Source organism: Sorex fumeus, unplaced genomic scaffold, assembly GCF_029834395.1.
Source record: "Sorex fumeus unplaced genomic scaffold, SorFum_2.1 ptg000055l, whole genome shotgun sequence".
Lineage (NCBI taxonomy): Eukaryota > Metazoa > Chordata > Mammalia > Eulipotyphla > Soricidae > Sorex > Sorex fumeus.
In genome coordinates this window covers 17642141-17665408 of record NW_026606112.1, presented here as the reverse complement: position 1 = coordinate 17665408, position 23268 = coordinate 17642141, and the positions used below count along the sequence as shown (strand labels likewise).

At 38.9% G+C, this 23268-nt stretch overlaps 1 protein-coding gene across 4 annotated transcripts in view; it reads right to left on the bottom strand.

Annotated features, from left to right (window-relative positions):
• The window catches only part of PPARGC1A (PPARG coactivator 1 alpha), a 705257-nt gene that overhangs the window by 292581 nt on the left and 389408 nt on the right, over positions 1–23268 (bottom strand). Inside the window, exon 2 of one of the 4 annotated variants that reach the window (XM_056125623.1) lies at positions 22119–22286. The exons of the other annotated variants lie outside the window; for them this stretch is intronic. Coding sequence (XP_055981598.1) covers positions 22119–22187 — 69 coding nt within the window. The 5' untranslated portion in view covers positions 22188–22286. The remainder of the gene's footprint in view (positions 1–22118; positions 22287–23268) is intronic. 4 annotated transcript variants of the gene reach the window in all.

Below are 23268 nucleotides of genomic sequence, written 5' to 3'. Positions count from 1 at the left end.
TGTGGTGAGACAGGAGACAACCTTTGTTTCTCCCTCCAGGGAGCCACAGTTCAACAAGGTGGATAGATTTACCAAGGAGAGAATTGTTGGAAGATAAATCCATCCTAAAGATGGGGTAACTACAGGTCCTGGGCAGAGCTAATCTGGGCTTTAAGGATGAGGGGTGCATACCATATGAAAGAGAGGACTGAGAAAATGTGAGTGCACAGAAGGCAGAAAAACAATTCCAGTTGGAGAGAACCACACACGCCAAAGGTCAGAAGTACGGGAAGCCCTCATTTACTCATCCCTTAGCATTTCTCCCCATCACTCTCTGAGCACCCACTATGGACTAAATCTACCCTGTGTGGGAGGGATTTATTGTGGGTTGGCAGAACTCACAGGGCTGGCATTCTCATGGACTCTGGGCAATTGCAAATTAATTCTGTATGCCTAGAACATAGTGGAAAGGGCAGGAGAGGTAAAGAATACAATTTGAGGTGGAGGAGCATGCCCAGACCAACCCAAATAACATTTTTATTGTGTGTGTGTATGTGTGTGTGTGTGTGTGTGTGTGTCTACAGGATTTTCACAGATCTAGACTGAATTGAAATAAGACTAAAATATGCATGGTCAGGACTTAATGGGGCCATGACTCCCACCCTGAAAGGTAACACAAGTACTTTCTCTTCTACACCCAATATTTTAACACCCTAGGTGTTCTCCCTCATCACACTCCTGCAGGTACCCTCATAGGATCACCATGGCAGGCCATCCTGCAACTCTGCCTCCTGATGGAACTAGGCTACTGTGAAATCAGCACAGAGTTAAGGGCCAGAATCATATTCCATTGCAGTCTTGCTACCGGACAAGGTGCTTAATAATGAGAGTCACACCAAACCTGATGTCCACAGAGCACTTACTAAGCACTAGACACGTGATAGATGGTGATATTAACACATCACTGCTTCACTATAACACTATGGAAGTCAGCCCATCTTCTCTCCATTTTTCAAACAAAGAAACTTAGGGAAAGAAAACTTCTCTATTCTGCATGCAGTCACACAACTAGTCAAATGGTAGATCCTGCACCAATCCCAGGAAATGCAGTTCCAGAGAGAATCCTTGTGCAGGCCTTAGTTTTATCCAGTTCAAAGTGGAGATAGTAATACTGATGTTCGATGGGAATTCAATGAATAATGCTAGTCCCAGCACAAAGCCCTCAAGAAACGTTCAGAAAATGTTTATTTCCTTTGTTTATCACAAGTCTTCACTTCCAGCCCCAGTCAAATCTGTGTTTTCTCATGAATTATGTTCTGGACATTGAGCCTCAATTGAAGTTCTCCTTTGCAAATTCATCCAGCTTTGCAAATCTGCCTTCCGTATTGGCACCAGATGGTTTTACATTATTACTGAATTATTTTAAGATTTCTTGACTTTTCCAACATTATAGGATTTCTGGAACCAAACTTTAATATTTCCCCTCTGAAATTAGGACGTTGCTAAGGGTATGGATTTTCAAAATGTGTTGACAAAATAAAGAATAAATAAATACTACAGAGATTGAATGTAAATTAAACAGGTGCTAGGAAAAAAACATTATAAATTGAAAAAGAATATATGGATATATTTTCATCCATTCTATTTATTCTAAAAAAATTAAACTCTTCTATTTCCTTTAAAATGGATCTTTTAGTTCCTGCCATAGAGGTGTGGGGTCGGTATTAAGAAGGATATGGGGTATATTTGTGGTAGGTGATGTACACTGGTGAAAGGATGGGTATTAGAACATTGTATCACTAAAACCCAATCATGAAAGCTTTGTAACTGTATCTCACAGTGACATGGTGATTCCATAAAAAATAACAATAAATAAATAAATAAATAAATAAATTGTATCTTTTATTTTTTTAAATTTTATTTAGTTTTTTTGAACTTCTATTTTTTTATATTTTTTTAATTTTTCTTTTTTGCCTTTTGGGTCACACCCAGTGATGCTCAGGGGTTACTCTCGGCTCATGCACTCAGGAATTGCTCCTGGCGGCGCTCAGGGAACCATATGGGGTGCTGGGAATCGAACCTGTGTTGGTCATGTTGGCTGCGTGCAAGGCAAATGCCCTACCTGCTGTGATATCACTCCAGCCCCAAAATGTATCTTTTATTGTACAAAGAAAAAAATCTCCAGGTCAAGAGAATGAAAGAGGCTAACTGCTCAACAAAGCTAAATGTGAGTGTTCATATTTTATTCCCAAAAGTATCAGATGTCCACCTACACACAGCTCAATGACTTTCTGCTTATGAGAAAGCAAATGCATTAATAAATGCATAAATAGTCTCAACTGCAAAAAACTTGAGCAAAAATTGGCTTCATCAAATCAAAGTTTACAAGTGACTTTAGCTCCCCAGCCCTGTCAACTCTAAACTAGATATGAGGCCGTGTGACTGAGCAAAAGATGAGAAAAAAACGCATCGCCTTTAAAGAGCATGCTATTAATATATGGGATCATTGTTGTAGTAAGGCCAGGAACCAATAAAACTGTTGGGATTCAAAATGTGAATTAAAATAAAGAAAACAGGAGGGATGTGTGTGAGGGCTATGACCCTGCAATCATTACCAAGTGCATTTCTGGGGGTCGCTAGCAAAGCTGACCCACCTGTTGTGTGGAAGGATGCTGGAACTCAAAGAACATAGGTAAGGTTTTCTCACATCCTACATAGAACTGTACCTACGTGCAGAATGTACTTCAGAACAACAACAATTAGAAATGCCTCCACCTTAGTCATTATGGCAAACATATTCAGCAAATGATCTAGGCAATGAAGTAAAGAACCCTCTTTGTTTCATCCACAGGAGGACTTTGTGGATCAGGAAATGGGGTATTAGCATGAAAAGATCACACACAGACCTTACTGTGTCTTCTTTCAGGACTGCTGGTCTACGGAAAACAAAACAAAAACACAGAGTCCTCGGATTCCGGAAACCACAAAATTAGGGAGAAAGAAATGTGTCAGTCTCTCCCTGCCTGTTTGCTGGGACAGTAGAATCATTACCTAAATTGTGTGTCCCAACCCTTTGTGAACCTAGCAAAGCAATCATGGGCCAAATCTACACAACTGCAGGTTTTGGTGCAATGGGAATAAGTTTTGTATTTTAAATAGCTGAAGGCAATACAAAAGAAGAAAATTATTTTCTGCCATAATAAACATAAGACATTCACATTTCTGTGCCCATAAGTAAAGTTTTACAGACTCAGAACCATATTCCTTTTGTGTTACAATAGTGCAATTGAGTTCTTTCCACAGGAAAGAACTTTTGGCCAACAAAGTTGAATACATTTACCCTCTGAAACTTGACTGAATACTTTCTCTAAAACTTTGTCTGGGACAATTGTATTTCCTTTCTGTTTGTGAATCTGGTCTAAGCTGGCCCAGCTACTACCTAATCAAACACTTTCTGACCTGAATCCTGGATTTTAAATATGTCAATCTCTGTTAACAAAAATTCCTAGGATTCCAGAATATTCTCTTCATTGTGTTCTCTAATTTTTCATCATCACCTCCATGTGTATATAAAGCCTACACACACATCTCTATCCCAGATTGGGGATTCCATTCCCTAATCACTTATGCTCTCAGAATCTCCTCAATCTTAGGGCTGGAGTGATAGCATAGCAGGTAGGATGTTTGCCTTGCATGTGGCCAATTGGGGTTCGATTCCCAGCATCCCATAAAGTCCTCTGAGCACCGCCAGGGGTAATTCCTGAGTGCAGAGCCAGGAGTGAATCTTGTGCCTCACTGGGTATGACCCAAAAAGCATTAAAAAAAGAGAGACTCTCTTCAATCTTGCAATTCTTTGGTCTTCCACAGTTCTCAAGCCATCCATGTATGCTACACTCTGTTTCCTTACCTAATAGCAAACTGAAGGAGCCAGCAAAGACAGAAAAATGTGGCAGGGTGCTCCACTACCTGAAAGTAGAGACTCCTAAGAAATCTTTGATCAACCATAATAGTATAAAGAAGCAATTTTCATTCATTCACATGGAAAAGCCTTTGAGTGGTTTCAGACCCCCGCCCAAATTATTCAGCAAATCACAGCAAATGATATATAAACCTAAAATAAGAGCTCAGATAAAAAGCAGGAAAAAATGTGATGAATAAACAGCCTTAAATTTAAAGTAGTTCCAAGGGAAGAGGCATGGGAGCTGGGGCGAAGGGTGGATTACTTTTTGTAGCTGAGGGTATGTGATGTCTCAAGAGTGGCGGTTGCCAAATATGGTCCAAAAGCTGCTTTTGCATTTCAACACTTCTTCTAAAAGTACCAATTTCTTTTTTGCTTTTTTTGGTTAGTGAAAACAGGTATTTATGTAGACCTTTCATAAAAATGAAGTGGTATAACCTGAACTTTTGAAAAGCAGGGATACCTATACAGGAGCTTAATATTAACATTAGGAAGCACCTAGTTTTAAATATTTAGCAGAAGTTAGAAGCTAATGTAGATTGCTTTCAATTTTCATCTTGATTGATGAGGCTTGTTGTACTTTGAATTGTGGGCATGTATATGTATCTCACAAACATCTATCATGGGTCACTAAGAGGACCAAGTAGGGGGGCTAAATGACCCAAAAGCCCCTCCCAGTTGCTACCTTCCACATCTCTGCCTCCTCTCACCTCTCTCATTTTCTCTCTGGACAAATCACAGACCATAAGCAATCTTCTTCTTAAGAACTGGACAGGTGGAAAGGTTCAGCTTTGAAAGTTCATTTATGTTTGAGTCTGTCTAGAACAACAGAAAAATTGATGGCACTAAAACAAAATACTTTATTTCTTCAAAACTTCAAAAAAATCATTGAAAACAGATCTTATGAGATTTATCCCTTTAGGCTGAAATAAAGCATTAGTGTTTTTTGTTAAGAGAAACATTTCTCCAAACTGAAAGAAAACAGAGCTGTAATAGAAATATGAATGCAGGCTTTTCAGTTGTAACTATCTAATGTAACATTAGAATTCTGCATTTGTGAATTGCTCTAATTTCATGCACATATATTATTCAACAAGAATAGCATTTCTTTAGTTTTATAGTTTTTTCATTCATTTAATTGGTGATATAATTACTTGCTCTTATAAATCTGAAAACTAGCAATTTAAACACACACACACACATACACACACACACACACACATACACACACACTGCTCTTTGATTCTTCATGACTTAGTAATCTTCTCCACTACATCTCTACAGCTTCTCTGCATCAATGCTGAAAGACTGCTATACTTCCTGTTTTGAAAAACACACGCAAACTTCTCCAGGCAACCTCAATATTTGGAACCATGACTGTCTGAAAGATATCTGCTATTTAAAAATGACAGAGTTATTCTGTTTTGCTCAGAGGAACTAGCACAATTCTGAGACTCCTGCAAGTACCAGGGAAGAAAAACTAAGTAGAAGCATTGGCACCAAGTACAATGCCTTACTTGCTAAGTAAGACTTGCTAGAAGAAAACCATGGATTGGAATTCCTTTAAGTGCTTAGTTCACAATAACTACTTTGCCTTTTGTGGTAATTTAAATCCACCTAGAGTTATGCTCTTTGAAGAAATATTCAAACAATAGCTCCAATATGTCCAAGTGTCTTTCAAAATGCTCCTATATACATACATATACATATCTTGGCTCATTAAATACAGGATAATAATCTGGAAAACTTTTAGGGTTTTGAAAAACAATTTCCAGAGTATCTTAGTGAAAGTAGGATTGTATTCATAATTAAAAAGGAGTGTGTGTGTGTGTGTGTGTGTGTGTGTGTAAAAGGAGATGGATGGATGGAATGTTCGTAGGATATAAGAGAAATATCAAGCACATTATGCACAAGCACTATTCTTAGTTCTGATTTCCCTCTTTTGAACCTTCACTCTTCTTTTAACCCACCCTTGTTCCTGCAAGACCAAACTTTCAATAGTGAAACCAGCCTCGAGTGACAAGAAGTAATATCCTGTGAGCACTTACTTTTGGCAGCTGAAAGTAGGGATTGACGATGACATTTTTAAATATAATACTGACGACATCTATAAGAAGCGATACCATTAGATAATATTATTACCAACAGATAAACACACAGGTTAGAACAAAGAAGCTGAGTGCATTGTCAAGTTCCCTAATTTTCTGAGAGGTTAAGCCAGGGTCTACACCTGAAACTTGCCATGATTTTATGCCATTGTCAAGTACTCAACTGGCCTGCCCCCTTTATAGATATTCAGAAGGACTTGTGAACTGCTAGACATGTGAAATGTAAGGGCATGAGATGGAGGAGAGAGGGCAGAGTAGCTGGGTACATTGTAGACCCCTTCATTGTTCCAAGTGGTTGTCCAATCTATACCCAAAGAGAGACAAAGACACAGCTCATGGCCTGGACAATAAGAGCCTGCTCCTCATCAGCATAAAACAAGTGAATTGTTACTGGAAGGAAAGGTTCACTGGTCCAGCCAACACTGGAAAACACTTGAACCCAAAGTCTCACATATGCAAGGTCAAGTGCTCTACTACTGAACTATATCCCAGACTGCTTCCAGAAAGGACATTTTTATACATGACCCCTTTCTTCTATCTTTCCTAGAATTCCCTGAAATTCTGGATACAGAGTTGTTGCTATTGATAACTCTCATGACTGAAACTTCCCCAGTGCATCCTTAAGCAGCTGTTTGACCAAATGTTTCCTTTTATCTCTAACTCTGAACAGGGTCCTCTTGGGTTGTGATTGCTTTTCTTTGTGTTTTGTAATCAGGATACAATGAATGACAAGTTTCCACCATCTCTAAGTGACAGACAGTGCTTTTCCTGAAGCTAATGAGAAGGAAGAGCCTCCTGGTCTCACAGATTCCCTATTTTTGTTTCAGAGACATGCAGGAGAGCCCTAAGCGTCCTCTCCTCCTAGAAGTCCCAGCTGTCAAAGGGAGTCTGGCGTTAGAGGGAAATGTGTTCTTTTTCTAGAGAGGAAGCCAGGCTTAGCCCTCTACAGAAGCCTTCAGGCTTGTGACCCTCACCATTTTTCTGCTATCTTTGGTGGTCTCTGCCACCAACGACAAAAACGATATCGAGGCCAAGCAATTTCCTTCAACTATTGAGCAAATTTTTAAAAATAATTTTCAAGCCGACCTTTATATTCAGAGATGTTTCTGTTCTGCAGATAACCGAACAAAATAGCAAACACTATTTGCTATTACCACTCCCAACTCTGCTTTGACTGTTTACCGTGACTTCCAGAGAAAGACTGAGTTCCACCCGAGGGCAGTAGTTGGTGAAGGAGTGAAAGCTAAAACTGGTAGCATGACAATATGACTCAATTCCATGAGAATTAATGATCACAGCCATGAGAATTAAATATAAACCACTATATTTGCACACCCTCATCTTATTAACCTAATCACCTAATTTGCCTCTCTCTGATTCTCTCATTATTTCTGTCTTTACATAAAAAGGATATCATGACCTATTTTTTCCTTTTCTTCCTGTAATCATTTACTGAGTTTTCTTTATGCCAAATTGTACAATGTTTATCTAGGTGTGTATCAGTATGTGTCATATCTATGTTTCATTTATAATTCTAGCATAAGTGATTGGGCCATTAGATCTATAAACTCATGTCTTTGAGTTTCAAGTGTATCAAAGAGATTGTATTATATCTTTAATGGCTGCCTTTTATCCCATTTATTCTGATATCTCTTTTTAATACTCTTATTATTTGGATCTTAGACTTTCTTAACATCTCCACAAATTTTCTTGTCTCTCTTTCTTTCTCTCTCTCTCTATATATATTTGTCATTATTATCTAATTTCTCTGTGAATTTTGCTTTCCAATTCCTCTATTAAGTTTAATTTCTGCATACACATTATTCATCTCTAAAAGCCCATTCCTGTTTTTCTCAGTGTTTTTTCTAATAGTTCTTTTCTATATACATTACTAAAATGTGAGTTACTATATTCTATTAACTCTGAAAAGGATTAAAAAATATTTTCCCCTGTCCTAGAGTGTCAGTTTGCTCCAATTATTTTTTGTTTCTGCTACTTGTTACCTGTTTGTTCATGATGCCTGATTGTTATTAAATACAGACCTTTCCTTGCTTAACTTCCTTAAACTGCAAAGTGTTTTCAATTTTGCCTCTGGGAGAAGAGTTCTGGTCTCTTTCTCTTTCTATATAACTTCACTTATTTTCCATTTACCATCTATTTGCTAAAATACTCCAATCCCTGAGTATTTCCCAAATTTGGGAGTATGAAACAATGTTTTTGCTCTTAGTCCTCTAACAAGCTTAAATTTCACGATTATTTTAATGTTTAAGTTTCATTTTTATTTATTCTCTTTTGAATGATCAAAAATATAGTTGATATTCTTTACCAAAAATTTCCTCTTTCATTCTCTCTGTCCTTTGGAATTCAAGCATGATTTATGCTTTTCTTCTCTTGGGCTTAAAATGTGATATTTATTCAAATAAATTTTTACTCAAAAACTCTATTTTTATATTAGGATGTATCACTCTTCTCTATATATCAAATCTCTCTTTTCTATACATCAAAGAAAACATTTTTGAAGACTATATAATAGTATGTCTAATCAGTTTAAAGTATGAGTAAGAATTTCAGGTATGTCAAAATTTTTATGAATAACAACAAAATAAACACCCTTTTGCTTACCTTTATGTCTAATAACTTCTGTAAGACAAAAATTATATTTTAGAATTTTTAATAACTTTACTTTTTAATTTTTAAGCTGTTGATAACTACTTTCTAGTTTATTTCTAGAGCACTAGAAATAATTTACGCATTTACACGTGACCAAACTTAGAGTCAATAGCTAAATGGGATTCATCTGATAATCACTAAGACCATTACTAAAAGGATTGCTTCCAAAAAATCTTTTTGTTATTCTAGGGGGAAGCCACACCCAGCTGTGCTCAGGGCATATTCCTTGCTCTGTGCTCAGGGATCATTCCTAGCGGGGCTCAGGGAACCATCTGTGGTGTTAGGGATTGAACCTGGCTTAGCTATGCTTAAGGCAAGTGCCCTACCCTGCCTCTCAAAACATTTACCAGTTATGTCTCATAAATTTTTAATTTAAATTTTTCTGAAGACAAATATAACTACATTTTTGCCCGTCTTTATTGGTAACATGTATCTCCTTTTAATTGCTCTGGACCAAGTTAAGTTTTTACCAGTGAAGTATCAGTTTTCTATGAACTTATAAATTCTTAAAGACATTAAGCCTTTAGGAGCAGATTTTCGAAAAATTTTCCCACTTAATTATTTGTTGCATTTTTAATTTTGCTTATTTATTACATATGAGAGAGAAGTTAAATTTTTGTTTGTTTTATGGATTTGGGAGCACATCTGCCAGTGCTCAGGGCTTCTTTCTAACTCTACAAACAAAAATCCCTCTTGGTAGGGCTCAATACTTTCAGGAATCACTCTTGGTAGAATAACATGTGATGCTGGGATTGAACCATGGTCAATCGCAAGCAAAGTGGTGCCTTACCTACTGAGCTCTCTTTCCAGCCTCAGTTTTTTAATTTTTTTACAGAATCAAAATTGTCACTTTGACTTTATGCTTAGAAAGCTTCCCATTTCAAGTAAGATCAATACTATCCTGTCTATTCATTCATTAAAATATGAATTGATGTTCTGAATTCTTGGTATTTACTATTTTCCTCTGGATTTAATTTGCTGTGTTTTCTTCTTGTCATTAATTTGGACAATTCAATATCACCTATTACAAAGTTGTTAGTTTACCAACTAATTTGCAATCCACCTTTGATCATATCAGCATTTCCTTTTTACTAGCATTTATTCATGAATTTTTGGGGATCCCTCTATCTACTGAATTTTGCTCCAGATATCTTGCTTTAATTATGACAACTTTTTAGTATAATTTCTGCTAGGAAAATTAAAGCCTGCCTTAAATCTTCTCTTAATTTTTTAGCTCTCTCATTCTATCATCTAAGATGAACTCTAAAACCTTCAGTCCAGTTTCCATAAAATAATAGCAGCAACATCATTTCAGTTAGAATTACATTAAATTTGTGCATTCAATTGAGAAGAATTAAAGTGCTGATAGCATTCATTCCTCCTTTCCAGGAAAACAACAACTGTTTCCAGTTTATCGATGTCTTCATTTATGTTTCCTCAAATTTTTTTTGGATTTTCTTAAGAGTCTACTTCATTACTTAAGGAGTTTATCCCTAGAAATGTATATGTTAGTTATATCAGTACTTTTCTGAAATGCTTTTTATTTTCATGTTTTCTAACTATTTATCATATCAGAAGTTATTAATTTTCATATATTTATTTTATATTGAATCCATTAACTCAACTCTCAATTTTTCTGAAAAACTTTCAGGTTTTCTAAATAGCTTTGCTTTCCTATGTAGACAATTTTGTCTGATAAATATGATAATTTGTCTTTTCTATATTTCACTTGTCTTAGGTTATAATGAATAATAATGTGTACATAATTCAAATAATCCTTTAATGGAAATACCTTAATATAATAATCGTAATTATAATTACAATAATAATTTTAATATTTATTTTTAATAATTTTTTCACAGTGCTTTCTGTACACTACTAATTTTGCCTAAGGATTTACATGTATTATTAACTGAAGGCTTCATAATTATCTTACAATAAAATTACTAAGATCCCATTTTAAAGGTAATGAAACAGAGTTTATTGCATAAAATATATGTAAAAGGATATCTAACTAGTTATTAGGAAAGCAAGAATCAAACTTACATCACTTTATCTCTAGAACACATGACTATAATTATCACAAATAAAATTTTATTGGCTATGAGTTGGTGACAGGTTTTTTAAAATGACTATGAGGGATTTTTGTGATTATCTGGTTAAGAAAGGAGACGGAAAAACAGAAGAGCAGGTTGATTCCAGGCAGATGAAACAAATAAAAAGAATATATTAATGTTGCCACAAATGTAAAATGGAAAAATTTTCCCCATGGTTTCTCAAATTATGAGTGAATACCATGGTGTCACTAAGAAAAAATATATATATTTCAAAGACGAATGCATTTAAGTTGGTTATTATTCTCACACATCTAATAACACTGCATCATGAAACCTCTTGACCATTCCAGTTTCTAAAAATTTCTCAAGAAAACCTTTTTGTCTCATTAGTTTAAACCTTGGATTCACTAAAACTTCAATTCATACAAAAGGCAGAGTGGAGGTGATTCATGCTATTTAAGTCACACCTTGACAAGGAGCTGTGGTAGGCAGTGTATGTTCTTTTCCAGCGTGGAGGAGAAGTAATTCTGTAACAGTGAAAATAAAGCCCTTTAGAGTGCTATTCAACAGTATGTGTTTCTGCCGCATATCTCTGGATTACTGACTTCATGATAGCCCTGCTGGACCCTCACATGACAAGAATGTCCATGCTTAGAGCAACAAACATGAGCATCTTGCTTTTTCATCAATCTCACTGTAAGCACAGGAGGCAACAATCTTCCTCAGAAATGATTATAGAAACATTTTTAGCTGTGTATGTCGTACGTATTTAGGAAGGGACTAACTGATTGAGGCTCTTATGGATTTACAGCAAAATCTGATCTTTCACAAGTCCAGTTCCTAACGCTTACCCTTGACATACGAACAGAGAGACACTGGGCTCTGAATAAGCAAGCACAGGATTGCATTTCAGATCCCAGTTCTAGTCCTGGTCCTGCTGGGCAAGGCTCTTAACCTGTCAGCTCTCAGCTTATTCCTTTGATGACTGGTAATAATAACATTCCTGCCATTTCTTTCATAGGGCTTCTGTGAGATTGAAAAAGGAGCATAAATGGAAAAGTGCTTTTGAAAACTGAAATACACTTGACATGTGTAAGAAAAGATCCAACAGTTTTCAGGACGCTCTCCCTAAAGAGCAGTCATATTTATTGCTCACCCGAACTCTTCTGAAAAAGACAAACAGTCATCAACAGTAATGGAGTTCTGCAGAGAGCCAGCCAGTTTCCATTTCAATTCAAAGCCCTTGAGGCAACCAACTTTCAATCCAGGCGCTGCCCCCTGAGTCTCCGGTAAATCTGTTTCCCCAATACATGCGGAGAGCACATGAACAGAAGCGTCAGGCTGCGCTCAGTCATATTTTCCTATCGTGGAGTGATAATCATCATTGAAAGGTGAAAAGAGAACAAACCAACGACACACGGTCTTTACACAGGTCTTTACACACGCACAGTGAGGCAGAGGGACGTCACGTGATCCCATGATGCCAGGTAACTCGAGCACTGGGTCATCACATTGCTCTTCCTTCCCCCTTGGTCCTTTCAACCAGGCATTTCTTTAGCATTATACAATGGCTCTGCTCTGCGTACTGGGGACTGAGCTTAAATTGAGCTTGAGACAGGGGCCATGGAATGATGGAGTAGTGAATTAGATAGAAAATTGCGGCTTTTGCGCCCTAAGTGAGAGAATCGCTGCATTCAACCAGCTGTTCCAACTTGAGTATTTCTCACTCCTTTTGAGAAATTTTTTTTCAAGAGGGGAACTTGATGTAAAATGTATTTGTCTCTTTAGTGACTCAAGGACTGCCGTTTCCCCTCCACCTTCTTTGAAATCTGCCCTTCACACGTCAAATGTTCTTGAGCCATCATCAGCATATATTGTGGTCTATGGAAGTTTATGATCAAGGAAGAGTCCCAGAAGGGGAAAAAAAAAGAAAGAAAAAACGAACAGCCTAAATTCACTCAAGGCTCACCCGTTCCCAATCAGAATAATCAGCCATGAATGCGGCACTCCAGAGTATAGGAGATTGAGTGTAAAAAGCAAAAACACCAAGGGGAAATTTGCTTCTTCTTAGATAGGATTTGGGGGTTTTACACAAAATTATTTCCTCCCCAAGAGGCGTATGAAATTGAGTCAAATTTGAATCTTTTGAGATCCCCGGATTCATTTATTTGTTTTTGTCTCCTTCATTGATTTGCAATTCATTCAAGACTGGATCAGACACAGGTGGTTGTTCTAGAACATGCAAATGAGTGCCCTGGTTGTGCATGGCATAGCTGATCTCAACACACATGACTTCTTACACCCTGGTAAGAGGGGGTGATGAATAATATTCCGGTCCTGATCTTCAGGGAGGATTAGCACATAACTCCAATCTAAGACAACTTATAGTCAAGATTCACAAAATGCTATAACAAGCTTCACAACTGAGCTACAACTCTGTAAAACAACGTCCTGTGAGATAGCTTAGATGAAGAAGGCAAGAAGGAAACTATATCAGCCAGGACTCTGTTCCATTGCCATTCTGACAACACCCAGAGGCAAGAAACTCTCCACTGTCTCACAGGTACATTACCCACTGGTTTTTCTCAACTATTTGTCTTATATTTACCTGTCAGTTACTTTATTCACAAGGAGGAATCCTCTGGCCCTAATACCTTTTTGGCCTCTTTTCCATCTAGAAAACCCTTACTATTCTCCTTAGATTTGCCTCAATTATCTGTAGGATGAGAAGAAGCGAGATGTCATTTTAAGGTCTCCGTCTTACAAGCCAGGAGTTCCATGAACTTACAACATACTAGATAGTTCAACTTTCTTAGCTCATAAACCCATTTCTCATGACTCGAGGCATAATTGTTCTTAATTCTCTAAACTTCCATTTCTAACAGCTCTTAAACTGCTAGAACTTAGCCGATCCTATCAGGAAACTAGTTGTTTCTTTACTAATTTATCCTTTCAAGAAGAGTGGGCATAACTTAAAAGCAATGTCTACACTTATTTTATTTTTATTTTTTCTAACAATTCCCCAACCACAATACATGTCAACTACTATTCCAAGTGGTGCAAAGATGTGTTTGCCCAATTAATCCTCACCATGTCCTTCTGAGGTAGAAACTTTCATTATCTCATGTTGCTCAAGAGAAAACATAGATATTGAAAGTTAAGGCATAAATAAGGTCATATAGCTAGTAAGTAGTGACCCATAATATGAAGTGGGCTCTTTGGTGGCCACATGGTGTGGTTTTCACTTATCTTGATACTCCCTGTACCTTGCCTGGAGGTCTGTTTTGTAAAATGTGAAGCTCAATAAATTCACTGACTCAATGAATGAGCTAGTGATCACTATTTATTAGCCCTAGTTAGATACTCTTGAAAAGTTCTAGGCTATAGAACTTAAGAGTAATGAGGAGACTTGGATAAGGTTCAGAGAAACTCAAGAAGATGAAAATAAAAAATTATAGTGAAGGATTTAGGTTGCTTAGCCTTGAGAAGCAAAAGCTAAAGGCTGCTTTCATAATGATCTTCAAGGCCAGGAAGGCTGATTTCTGAGGACAATGACGGAACTGTTTTTCTCCACCTCCAGGGAGGATGAAGGAACAGATCTTAAGCTGCAACGGGTGAGGTTTAAATCCGCCACAAGGAAGAATTTCCTTAGCCTAGGAATCATTTGTTAGACCTACGAATGAGTTATGGAGAGAAGCTATATAAGGTCATCTGTCTTCAGCATTCTGGATTTGCTTCTGCTCAGAGTGAGGAACATGTAGAGTGAAAACAAACAATGAGATGTCATTCCAAGGTCTCCCCTAGCCTTATGAATCTATGATATTTGAATCTAAGACATAGATCAGACACTTCATCTCCCTTGCATGAATAAATGAATGACTCCCGTGTCACTTAAAAGGAAACAATAAAAAATTACAAGCGGCAAGAAAAGGTGTTCGAAAACACACACTTGTGCCAGAACTATAACCATTTCTACTTGTTTTCTTACAAATCCGACCTCTGAAACCTGCAATCAAACCATTTCTAGAAATGCCAGGTCCATTATCCTCTTAAACATAAAGTTAGAGCTGCTCAGTCTGTATCATTGGTATGTCTCTCCTTACTTAATAGAAGGGACTGCTTCTTCTAACATGATATAAACTAAAATATGCATCACTGTTAAGTGAAATAAGCCAAGAAAATGGAAGACAATGCCAGATGATTTCACTCCTGTGGAGAGTATGAATGACTAAAGCAGATAAACTGGAAAAACCACAAAAGCTCACTAGACTATGAAAACTCTAGACTATGAAAACTACTGTGGTTCCTGGGAGGAGAGAGGAGTGGGAGGAATTCAAACAGGAGTGCCTTAGGTGGTAAGATGGCCCTGGCACTCTAGTGGTAGGTATCTTCTGCCCATATAGAGGTGTGACGCTAAATCCTTGAACTTCCTAAGTATCATAAACCAATAAAACAGACGTGCTGCTGCTCTGTCCATCTCCAATATAAGGTACTTCAAATATGAAGATGAAAACCCTCTTCTGAGGTTGGGAAACAACACATCTACTTATTTCCTTTCCTGCGTAGAAACTGAAACACACACAGCTGTGGACTGGGAAGGAAGGACAGAAAATAGACAAAATTAGGTTGGCATTTGGTATTATGTCAGAGGTGCAATTCCACTTTGTTTTCAGTTCACAGAAACAAGATCTTGATCGTAGAGTATGCTTTATAGACTATAAACTAGAGGTTTATTCAAATGCATATTATTACTTGGAATAATTGCCTAGGAAGTAAATATTTTCCCCTCATCTCACAGAGGAAGAAAGAGCACAGGGGCTAACCTGACTGGCACACAGGCATAAAGCCACATACACCTTCCCCAGGAAGACGCTCTGCTTCCAAATCTACAAGTGCCCACCACTAATGGCTTATTGAAAGCACACTTGCTGGGTGCTTGACTAATCTTTGGAGAAACCCACAGGGCAGGGGAGGGGAGGAGGGAGAGGAGAAAGAGAGGAGGGGAGGAAAGGGGAGGAGGAAGGGGAGAAGGAGGGGAGAGGAGAGAGGAGAGGCAAGGGGAAGGGGAAAGGAAGAAGGAAGGGAGGGGAAGAAATGGGAGGGCAAATGTGATAGAGGAGAGGAAGGAGGGGAGAGGAGAGGGAGGGGAGTGGAGGGGAGGAGAGGAGAGGGGAGGGGAGGAGAGGAGAGGGGAGGGGAGGAGAGGAGAGGGGAGGGGAGGGGAGGGGAGGAGAGGAGAGGAGAGGGGAGGGGAGGGGAGAGGAGGGGAGGGGAGGGGAGAGGAGGGGAGGGGAGGGGAGGAGAGGAAGAGGAAGAGGAAGAGGAAGAGGAAGAGGAAGAGGAAGAGGAAGAGGAAGAGGAAGAGAGAGGAAGGGAGGGAGGAAGGAAGGAAGGAAGGAAGGAAGGAAGGAAGGAAGGAAGGAAGGAAGGAAGGAAGGAAGAGAGGCAAATTGGTTCAATACCCAGCATCACATATAGCCCTCCAAACGCTGCAGAGTGTCTTTGAGCACAGAGTCTGGAGTAAGACCGGAGTATCACCAGATGTGGCCCAACAGACCCCTGAAAGAACCTCATGTATTTCAACAATTTCAGAAGAACCCTTCCCCTGCCACCATGAGCCCAGAGACATAAACAAGAGACACTTTTTTCTGCCTCAAGTACCATATACTCATCTCAGTGAAGTATGGAGAGCTTAGATTCTAATTCAAGTTTTATTCCTCCTTAAATTCTATTCCTCCTTAAAAAATTGGCCTCAGTGGCAGGGGAGGATACTAGTGACATTGGTGGTGGGAAATAAAAGCTGGTGGAGGGACTGATGTTTGAACATTGTGTAGCTGAAACCTGATCATGAAGAGCTTTGTAATAGTTTATCTCACTGTAGCACTGTAGCACTGTCCTCCCATTGTTCATTGATTTGCTCAAGCGGGCACCAGTAATGTCTCCTTTGTGAGACTTGTTGTTACTGTTTTTGGCATATCAAATACATCAAGGGAAGCTTGCCAGGCTCTGCGGAGCAGGCGGGTTATTCTTCAAGAAGGCAGGATATTCTTCATAGCTTGCTGGGCTCTCTGAGAAGGGTGGAAGAATTGAACCTGGGTCTGCTGCATGCAAGGCAAATGCCCCACCTGCTATGCTATCGCTCCAGCCCACTCTTATGGAAATTCAATAAATAATAATAACTTAAAAATTAAAATGAAAAAATACTGACTTCAAATGCCGTCTTCTCTATAAAGTCATCCCTACCCCATAACTACAGTTGGAAGGATGTAATCCTAGGACGCTGACAAGCTCTGGATCCAAGCTGCTTTGTGTTAGGTCCTACATGGTAGTGAAGTGATCTTAATTACCTGAATCTTCCTCATCTATAGAATGAGGCTACTCTGAGCATCCTCCTAACTTGCAATGATGAGGATTCTAAGTTGATAGAGGAAGTGCTTAAAACAGCTCTTGGCACACAGTAAGCTCTTGATGGACAGAGCCATCGCCTCTATAAAGTCATCCCTATTATAAGCAAAGCAGCTTTCCAATTGGGGTTCTGGGTTCTAGTCTTACCACATCCCACTTCACCTTTTGCACTGATGCTCTAATGATCTTTGGAGAGAAAAACCTGATTCCTATGTCTAACTTTTGCTAAAATCCCATCACTGTGGCTCTCCACCGACACTCAAAAATGCCCCACCTCACCACACAGGACCGTTTCTTTTATTTCCTCTTACATTCCTTTTCTCCCACTCTCATTTCACCCACAGAACTGGCTGCTCAACACATATTTTTGAGTCTCTCTCAAGCATTTTTTTCTCTCCTGACCTATATAGTCTCCCCAGAGTATTGTCTGCTATAGCTTCTTTCCTGTTTAAAAACTAGCTTCAAGGTTGCCACCTCTAGGCTGTCCCTTAGATAAAGTGGAGACTGCTCCATACTGCTTCCCTGGTGCACAAAGCATCTTGATTCTCTCTTGCATGACCTGCTCTGCTCTCCCTATTTTGATCTCAAGTCAAGGGAAAATACCTCTGATATTTTCTCATTCATTAAAGTGAGGATGTGATTTGTACATAGTAGGTATTGAAAAAAGAAGTCCGAGTCCAGGTCCCATGTTCTTGATTTTTACGCCATTGACCTGTAAATTTAGACCTGTACAGATAAACTTGTCATAATAAGTGGGACTATCAAAAGAGAATCAATAATAGGATCTGGTACCCATTTTACAGATAAGAAAATTGAGGTAATCAAAATTTATACAGAAGTAGTCCAGGAAAGGAAGAAAGTTTAATTGGGAGAGAATAGTTCCTACTCCTCACTAACCAATATGGGAAGGGTGGGGAGGAATTCAGGCCAGTCACTTTGACTCCTCAGCTTCAATTCTTCCTATATAAAAACCAAGGACCACGTCACATTTTTTGGTGATCAAATATGCTATTTTCAGGGTTCAGAATGCTCAGGTAGAGTGGTACAGTGGGCAGGCTGCTTGCCTCAAACACAACTGATCTAGGTTGAATCCCCAGCATCCTGCATGATCTCTGAGACCACCAAGAATGATCCTTGAGTGCAGTACCAGGAGTGAGCCCTGAGCACCACTGGGTGTGGCCCCCAAACAAAAAACAAAAAGGCAAGTTTTTCTTCTAGATCAAATATGCAATTCTATTCAAATCAGTAAACATATCAAGATGGATGAACCAGATTCAGAGTTAAGAGCAGAGACACAGAAGCAAACAACATACACATCTGCCCTTGAGGAATTCATCTCCCTGTGGAGGAGGCAAGCACCAACGCAAAAGATCAATAGGAGAGTTCAAAATGACCAGACACAGTGATTACATCTGCCATTTTCAAGGGGCCCGCCCTAAGGTAGATTGTTATCCAAAAAAAAAAAAAGAGTTGTTTGTCTCTCTATAAAGTTTTTCAACTGATTTTAATTCCCACGAACAATGAAACAACTTTATTGGAAAGACAATCAACTCCCAATCCCCCAACCCCCACCCCCCCAGACCTTTCTCAAACAAAATCACCAGCACTGACAAGTAAAGAAGCAAAGGCACTGCTGTAAGGAAGTTAACCAGTGATCATGTGGTTTTTCTGGTGGCAGAAGTCTCTGTCATTTCATTCCTGTGCTTCTCCCAGAGTGGAAGTGGACTACGTGAGACAGTGGCACTAACTTTACACAGATGCTGTTGGTTTTCCAGTATGGGTTCTATGCTTAAATGGATTTTCAAATTTACAGTTGATTCTAGAAATTGCATCTTGTTCATTTTCAACTCCATGGGTAGGCTGGTTCATTTAAGGCAAACAGCATCCAATTAAAATGCATTCTGAAGAAGTGAGAAAGCAAGTCATTTTAGCCCAAATAAACTTAGTAAAAAAAATAAGACCCTGGGTACATCTCAAAGATTAAATCCTATGACAGCATTGGGATGAGATAAATAGATATGATTAATAAAATATGCATGATAAAAATATAATTTGGAAGCACACACTGAAAACCAGCCTTATCCTCGTGCACACACTTCAGGACCTCCAGCAAATCTACATCCTAGTTTAGCCCCTTGGTAGTGGTGTGAACTTGTCCACCTTCCCTAACACTGTTGAGCCTCATTTCTACATTTACATTGCATGAATAAATAACACCTGACAGGATATGTGTATGAATTAGAAAAACAACTCAATTTCTGGTAGGTAGTAAGGGTTAAAAAATACACTATTAAAAACATTCTATTAAAGTCTTAATGATTCAGAGATTGATTATTCTATTAGATGATCATCATGCTTTCTCCCTTTCTTCCTCTTGCTTCCTGCCTGCCCACATCACAGCTGCTTGTAAGCTATAATTCCATGAGATAAAAAATGAGATAAAATTCAGTTCAGACAGCACAGCAACAAACATGAGAAGAGTACAGGCATTTAAGTCAAACTGGTCTGAACATGAACATCAGATGGCTTTACAGGTTATAGGACCTTACTGAATGATAATTCCTTCATTGTAAAATGAAAGGAACCCTACACACACACACACACACACACACACACACACACACACACACCAATGCCACCACAACCAATCCTCAGGAATGCTAAAGTGTTGGTAGGTAGTAAAAATGCTGCATCTGTTTCATTCAGTGACGTAGTATTTGAGGCCCAGAGAGGTAGTATTCACATAGAGTTCACATATTCCTTGCCTGATGCTGATCCTGGTTCAACATCCCCCTCACAAGCACCCTCTGGTCCCCCAAGCATTGTCAAGTATGGTTCTAGAGGCCCCTGAGCACTGCTGGGGGTGGCTCAAATAATCCCAGAAAACTAAGATCCTACATGCCTGAGCACTGACAATGAATCCCCAGGCCGGTTGGCTAAGTCTGGGGCACTTCCTGGGAGATGCTTTCCCCACCCCCTGAAGAAATGTAGTATCTGACTAAATATTTACACCCATAACTCCATAAGTACTATGGATAACCTCAAAAAGTATTTGCCATAACAAAGGTCTTGCGTCCAGTATGATCAAATTTATTTTTATGGACAGCTTGTGTATTCCTGAACACACTGTGCATGTCAGGACCCAACATGTCAATCCAATGACTGAAGAGCAGGGTCAGCAGGCATGCCTCATTTATGGGTGAAGGACCAGCAGCAAGTAAAGGAGGTGCTGATACACTGTGATACTCCTTCCCCCACCGCATGCATTACCAACAGATCAGAGATTAAGATGCCCTTTCTCAGTTATCACAGTGGAATGGGCAGGGGTCAACCAGCTGCCAGGATCTCATCTCTGGAGATAGAGAATATCTCTGGCATAGAGAATATTTTTACTCTCAACTTTTGGGGAAATGCTTAATTTAAACATTCATAGAATACTAACATAAATAGGGCACATGCTTTTTAACATTAAAAAATTGTATTTCATATTGCTAGATTAAATATTTATTCACAGAGATCTCTAATGCATAGCTTCACATATTCTTCCCCCGCCCCCTTTTGGAATAGACTGTGTTTTAGGTACCATCTTTCTAAAGGACAATTTATAAGCAAAGACCAAAAATCTAAAAGTCACATCAACATACCACACAATACCTGAATTTCTATTTAGGTTCCCTAGGGACCCAACATATGATATGTTCCAAGTGTCATCAGAAATTTATTTTGTATCCCTTCCTCCTTCCTAAATAATGTTCCCACTCAAAATGGGAGGACTCCAATTCTATGAGTCTGAGGACGTTTGTTTGTTGTCTGAAGCTCCTTACCAAACATCACCTTGCTTAGTGCTAAACATACCTGCCAATATATCAGTACTATATTTCACAAAAATTTCTATCACTAAACAGAATTTCCTGAATAGTTCCCCTCTTCTTATAAAAAGGGAGAACCATTTTAAAAAACAGGTGTTGAAAATCAACTTCTGAATCACCATTTTTATATGAAACTTTCTGTTATAAACAAAATGGAAATCTCAGTTGCACTTTATCCAACACCACCCATAAGAAATGCTTCATGCACGAAAGTGTTCTTTTTTCCATAAAGCAGTAGCATTTTTAAAAGGCAGCAGGGGGTGGGGGGATGAGAAGTGCTGGCATCACTCTCAATATTGTTGTCTAATTAAATGGCAATGGAGTGGATGCGTAAAAATATGCATTAGAGGTGTGTAATGTGTAATGTGAAGAAGAGTAATCAAAGCCATTCAACAGGATTTAGGAAGGGATTTCAGTTGGCAGCTTACGAGACAGGAGCATATAATTTTGCTAATTTGAAATAGGTATTGTAACGTATAAACATAACTGCTTTGCATATTTTAATGAAAACTGCCTCTACACCAAAATGAATCCTTTAGTTTGAACTCTCTGCAAACCACAGAGCTTCTACCTATTATGAGTTCAGCATAAATAAGAAAGGCATGCAAGCTGCTTTAAAAGAATGGTCACCTCATTAAAATAGGTTAAAACCAAGACCCTTATACCAAATGACTATCACACCATAAAGTATGTCTGGTGACAGGTGCTGTATTAAAATTTTATATTGCAATGAACTTGTACTCATACAAACCAAATCTGCATGTTTCCTTTGATATACACCTGCAGCTTATTAATTCAAGAGCCTTTATTTTTTTTAAAAATGTATAAATTTAGCAACATCTATAGATTTGTAGAATCCTATTGACTTGCTCAAGAATCTACCGTAAATTCACTTGAAGTCTTATTTGCATGACTTACAAAGAATTGGAAATATAATGATAACATTTCCCAAATGGGTGTCTGCTCATATGAGTTCTGCAAATAGACGGATGTGAATTGCTTATATATGAGCGAAAAGAGTTGAAAGAGAGGGACTTGGGTCTGTCTGTCTGGAGCTGAGGACGTCACTTACCTGCCAGCTCACTTCTCGCTGAAGTCCTTTTTTCCAGTCTTCTTCCAGCCTTGAGGAGGGCTCATCCATTGCTGATACTGCTAGCACAGACTGGATTCCTCAGTGGCTCTTACTCCCTTTCGTTGCAAGCCTTTACCAAATCAGCAGCAAGGGCAGTTCGAGGGCAGACTGTCATGGAGAAAGCGCCATGCCAGAGGATGAGGGTTTGGGTGGGAAGAAGCCACACTGGAACAAATCTGGGATACAAGGGGCACCCCTGACAGCTGCCAAATACTCAGGCTGAAGGCCAGCTCTGCTGTTGATCATCCAGAAGATTAGCAACAACCAAACTCCATGCTCAGTGGACAATGGGTCATTCTTATGCTTCTGGCATAAAGGTCGGAGGAGGAAAGCTAGAAGGCACGCTTTCTGCCCTCAAAATATGCATGCCTATCAGTGCTCCCATCCGCTCATCTCAACATGCACATATACACACATGCATGTGTGCATGCATGCACACACACACACACACACACACACACACACACACACACACACACCAGTTTGCATTGTCCTGCAGCATTGATGGGCTGTAATCTGTCACTGTCCTGTCACTGTCCTCCCGTTGTTCATCGATTTGCTCGAGCAGGCCCAGTAACGTCTCCATTGGAGACTTTGTTGTTACTGTGTTTGGCATATTGAATATATCACTGGTAGCTTGCCGGGCTACTTAGAAGAAATAAGCTACTTTAGATAAAATCAACACATTTTATGTGAACACATCTCCTACAACACTGTATGAATCACCCAGCAATCAATAAACATGAGTAATAACAAATTCTCGATGGTGAATATAGAATCTTCAAGATGAATCCTGAGCATCTAACATCCCTGGTTTCTCCAAAAAGTTGTCCTACAGTAGGCACTCTGTCTGACCATGGACCTCAAACTTTTCTCCCAAACTATTATCCATAGTGATCAGAGGTTTCGGTTCTAATGGGCTCCTCAAAATTTGGGAGTCAACCAAAAGAAACTCAACCAGTTTCTGTGCTGCTTCATTATTCTTTCTTGCACCAAATGATACTCTCTCCTACTGTTCAGAATAGATTACCTAGAGTTCAAATTTATGCAGCTGTGACTACTACTAATGCCACCTATTTCTTTTCATTTA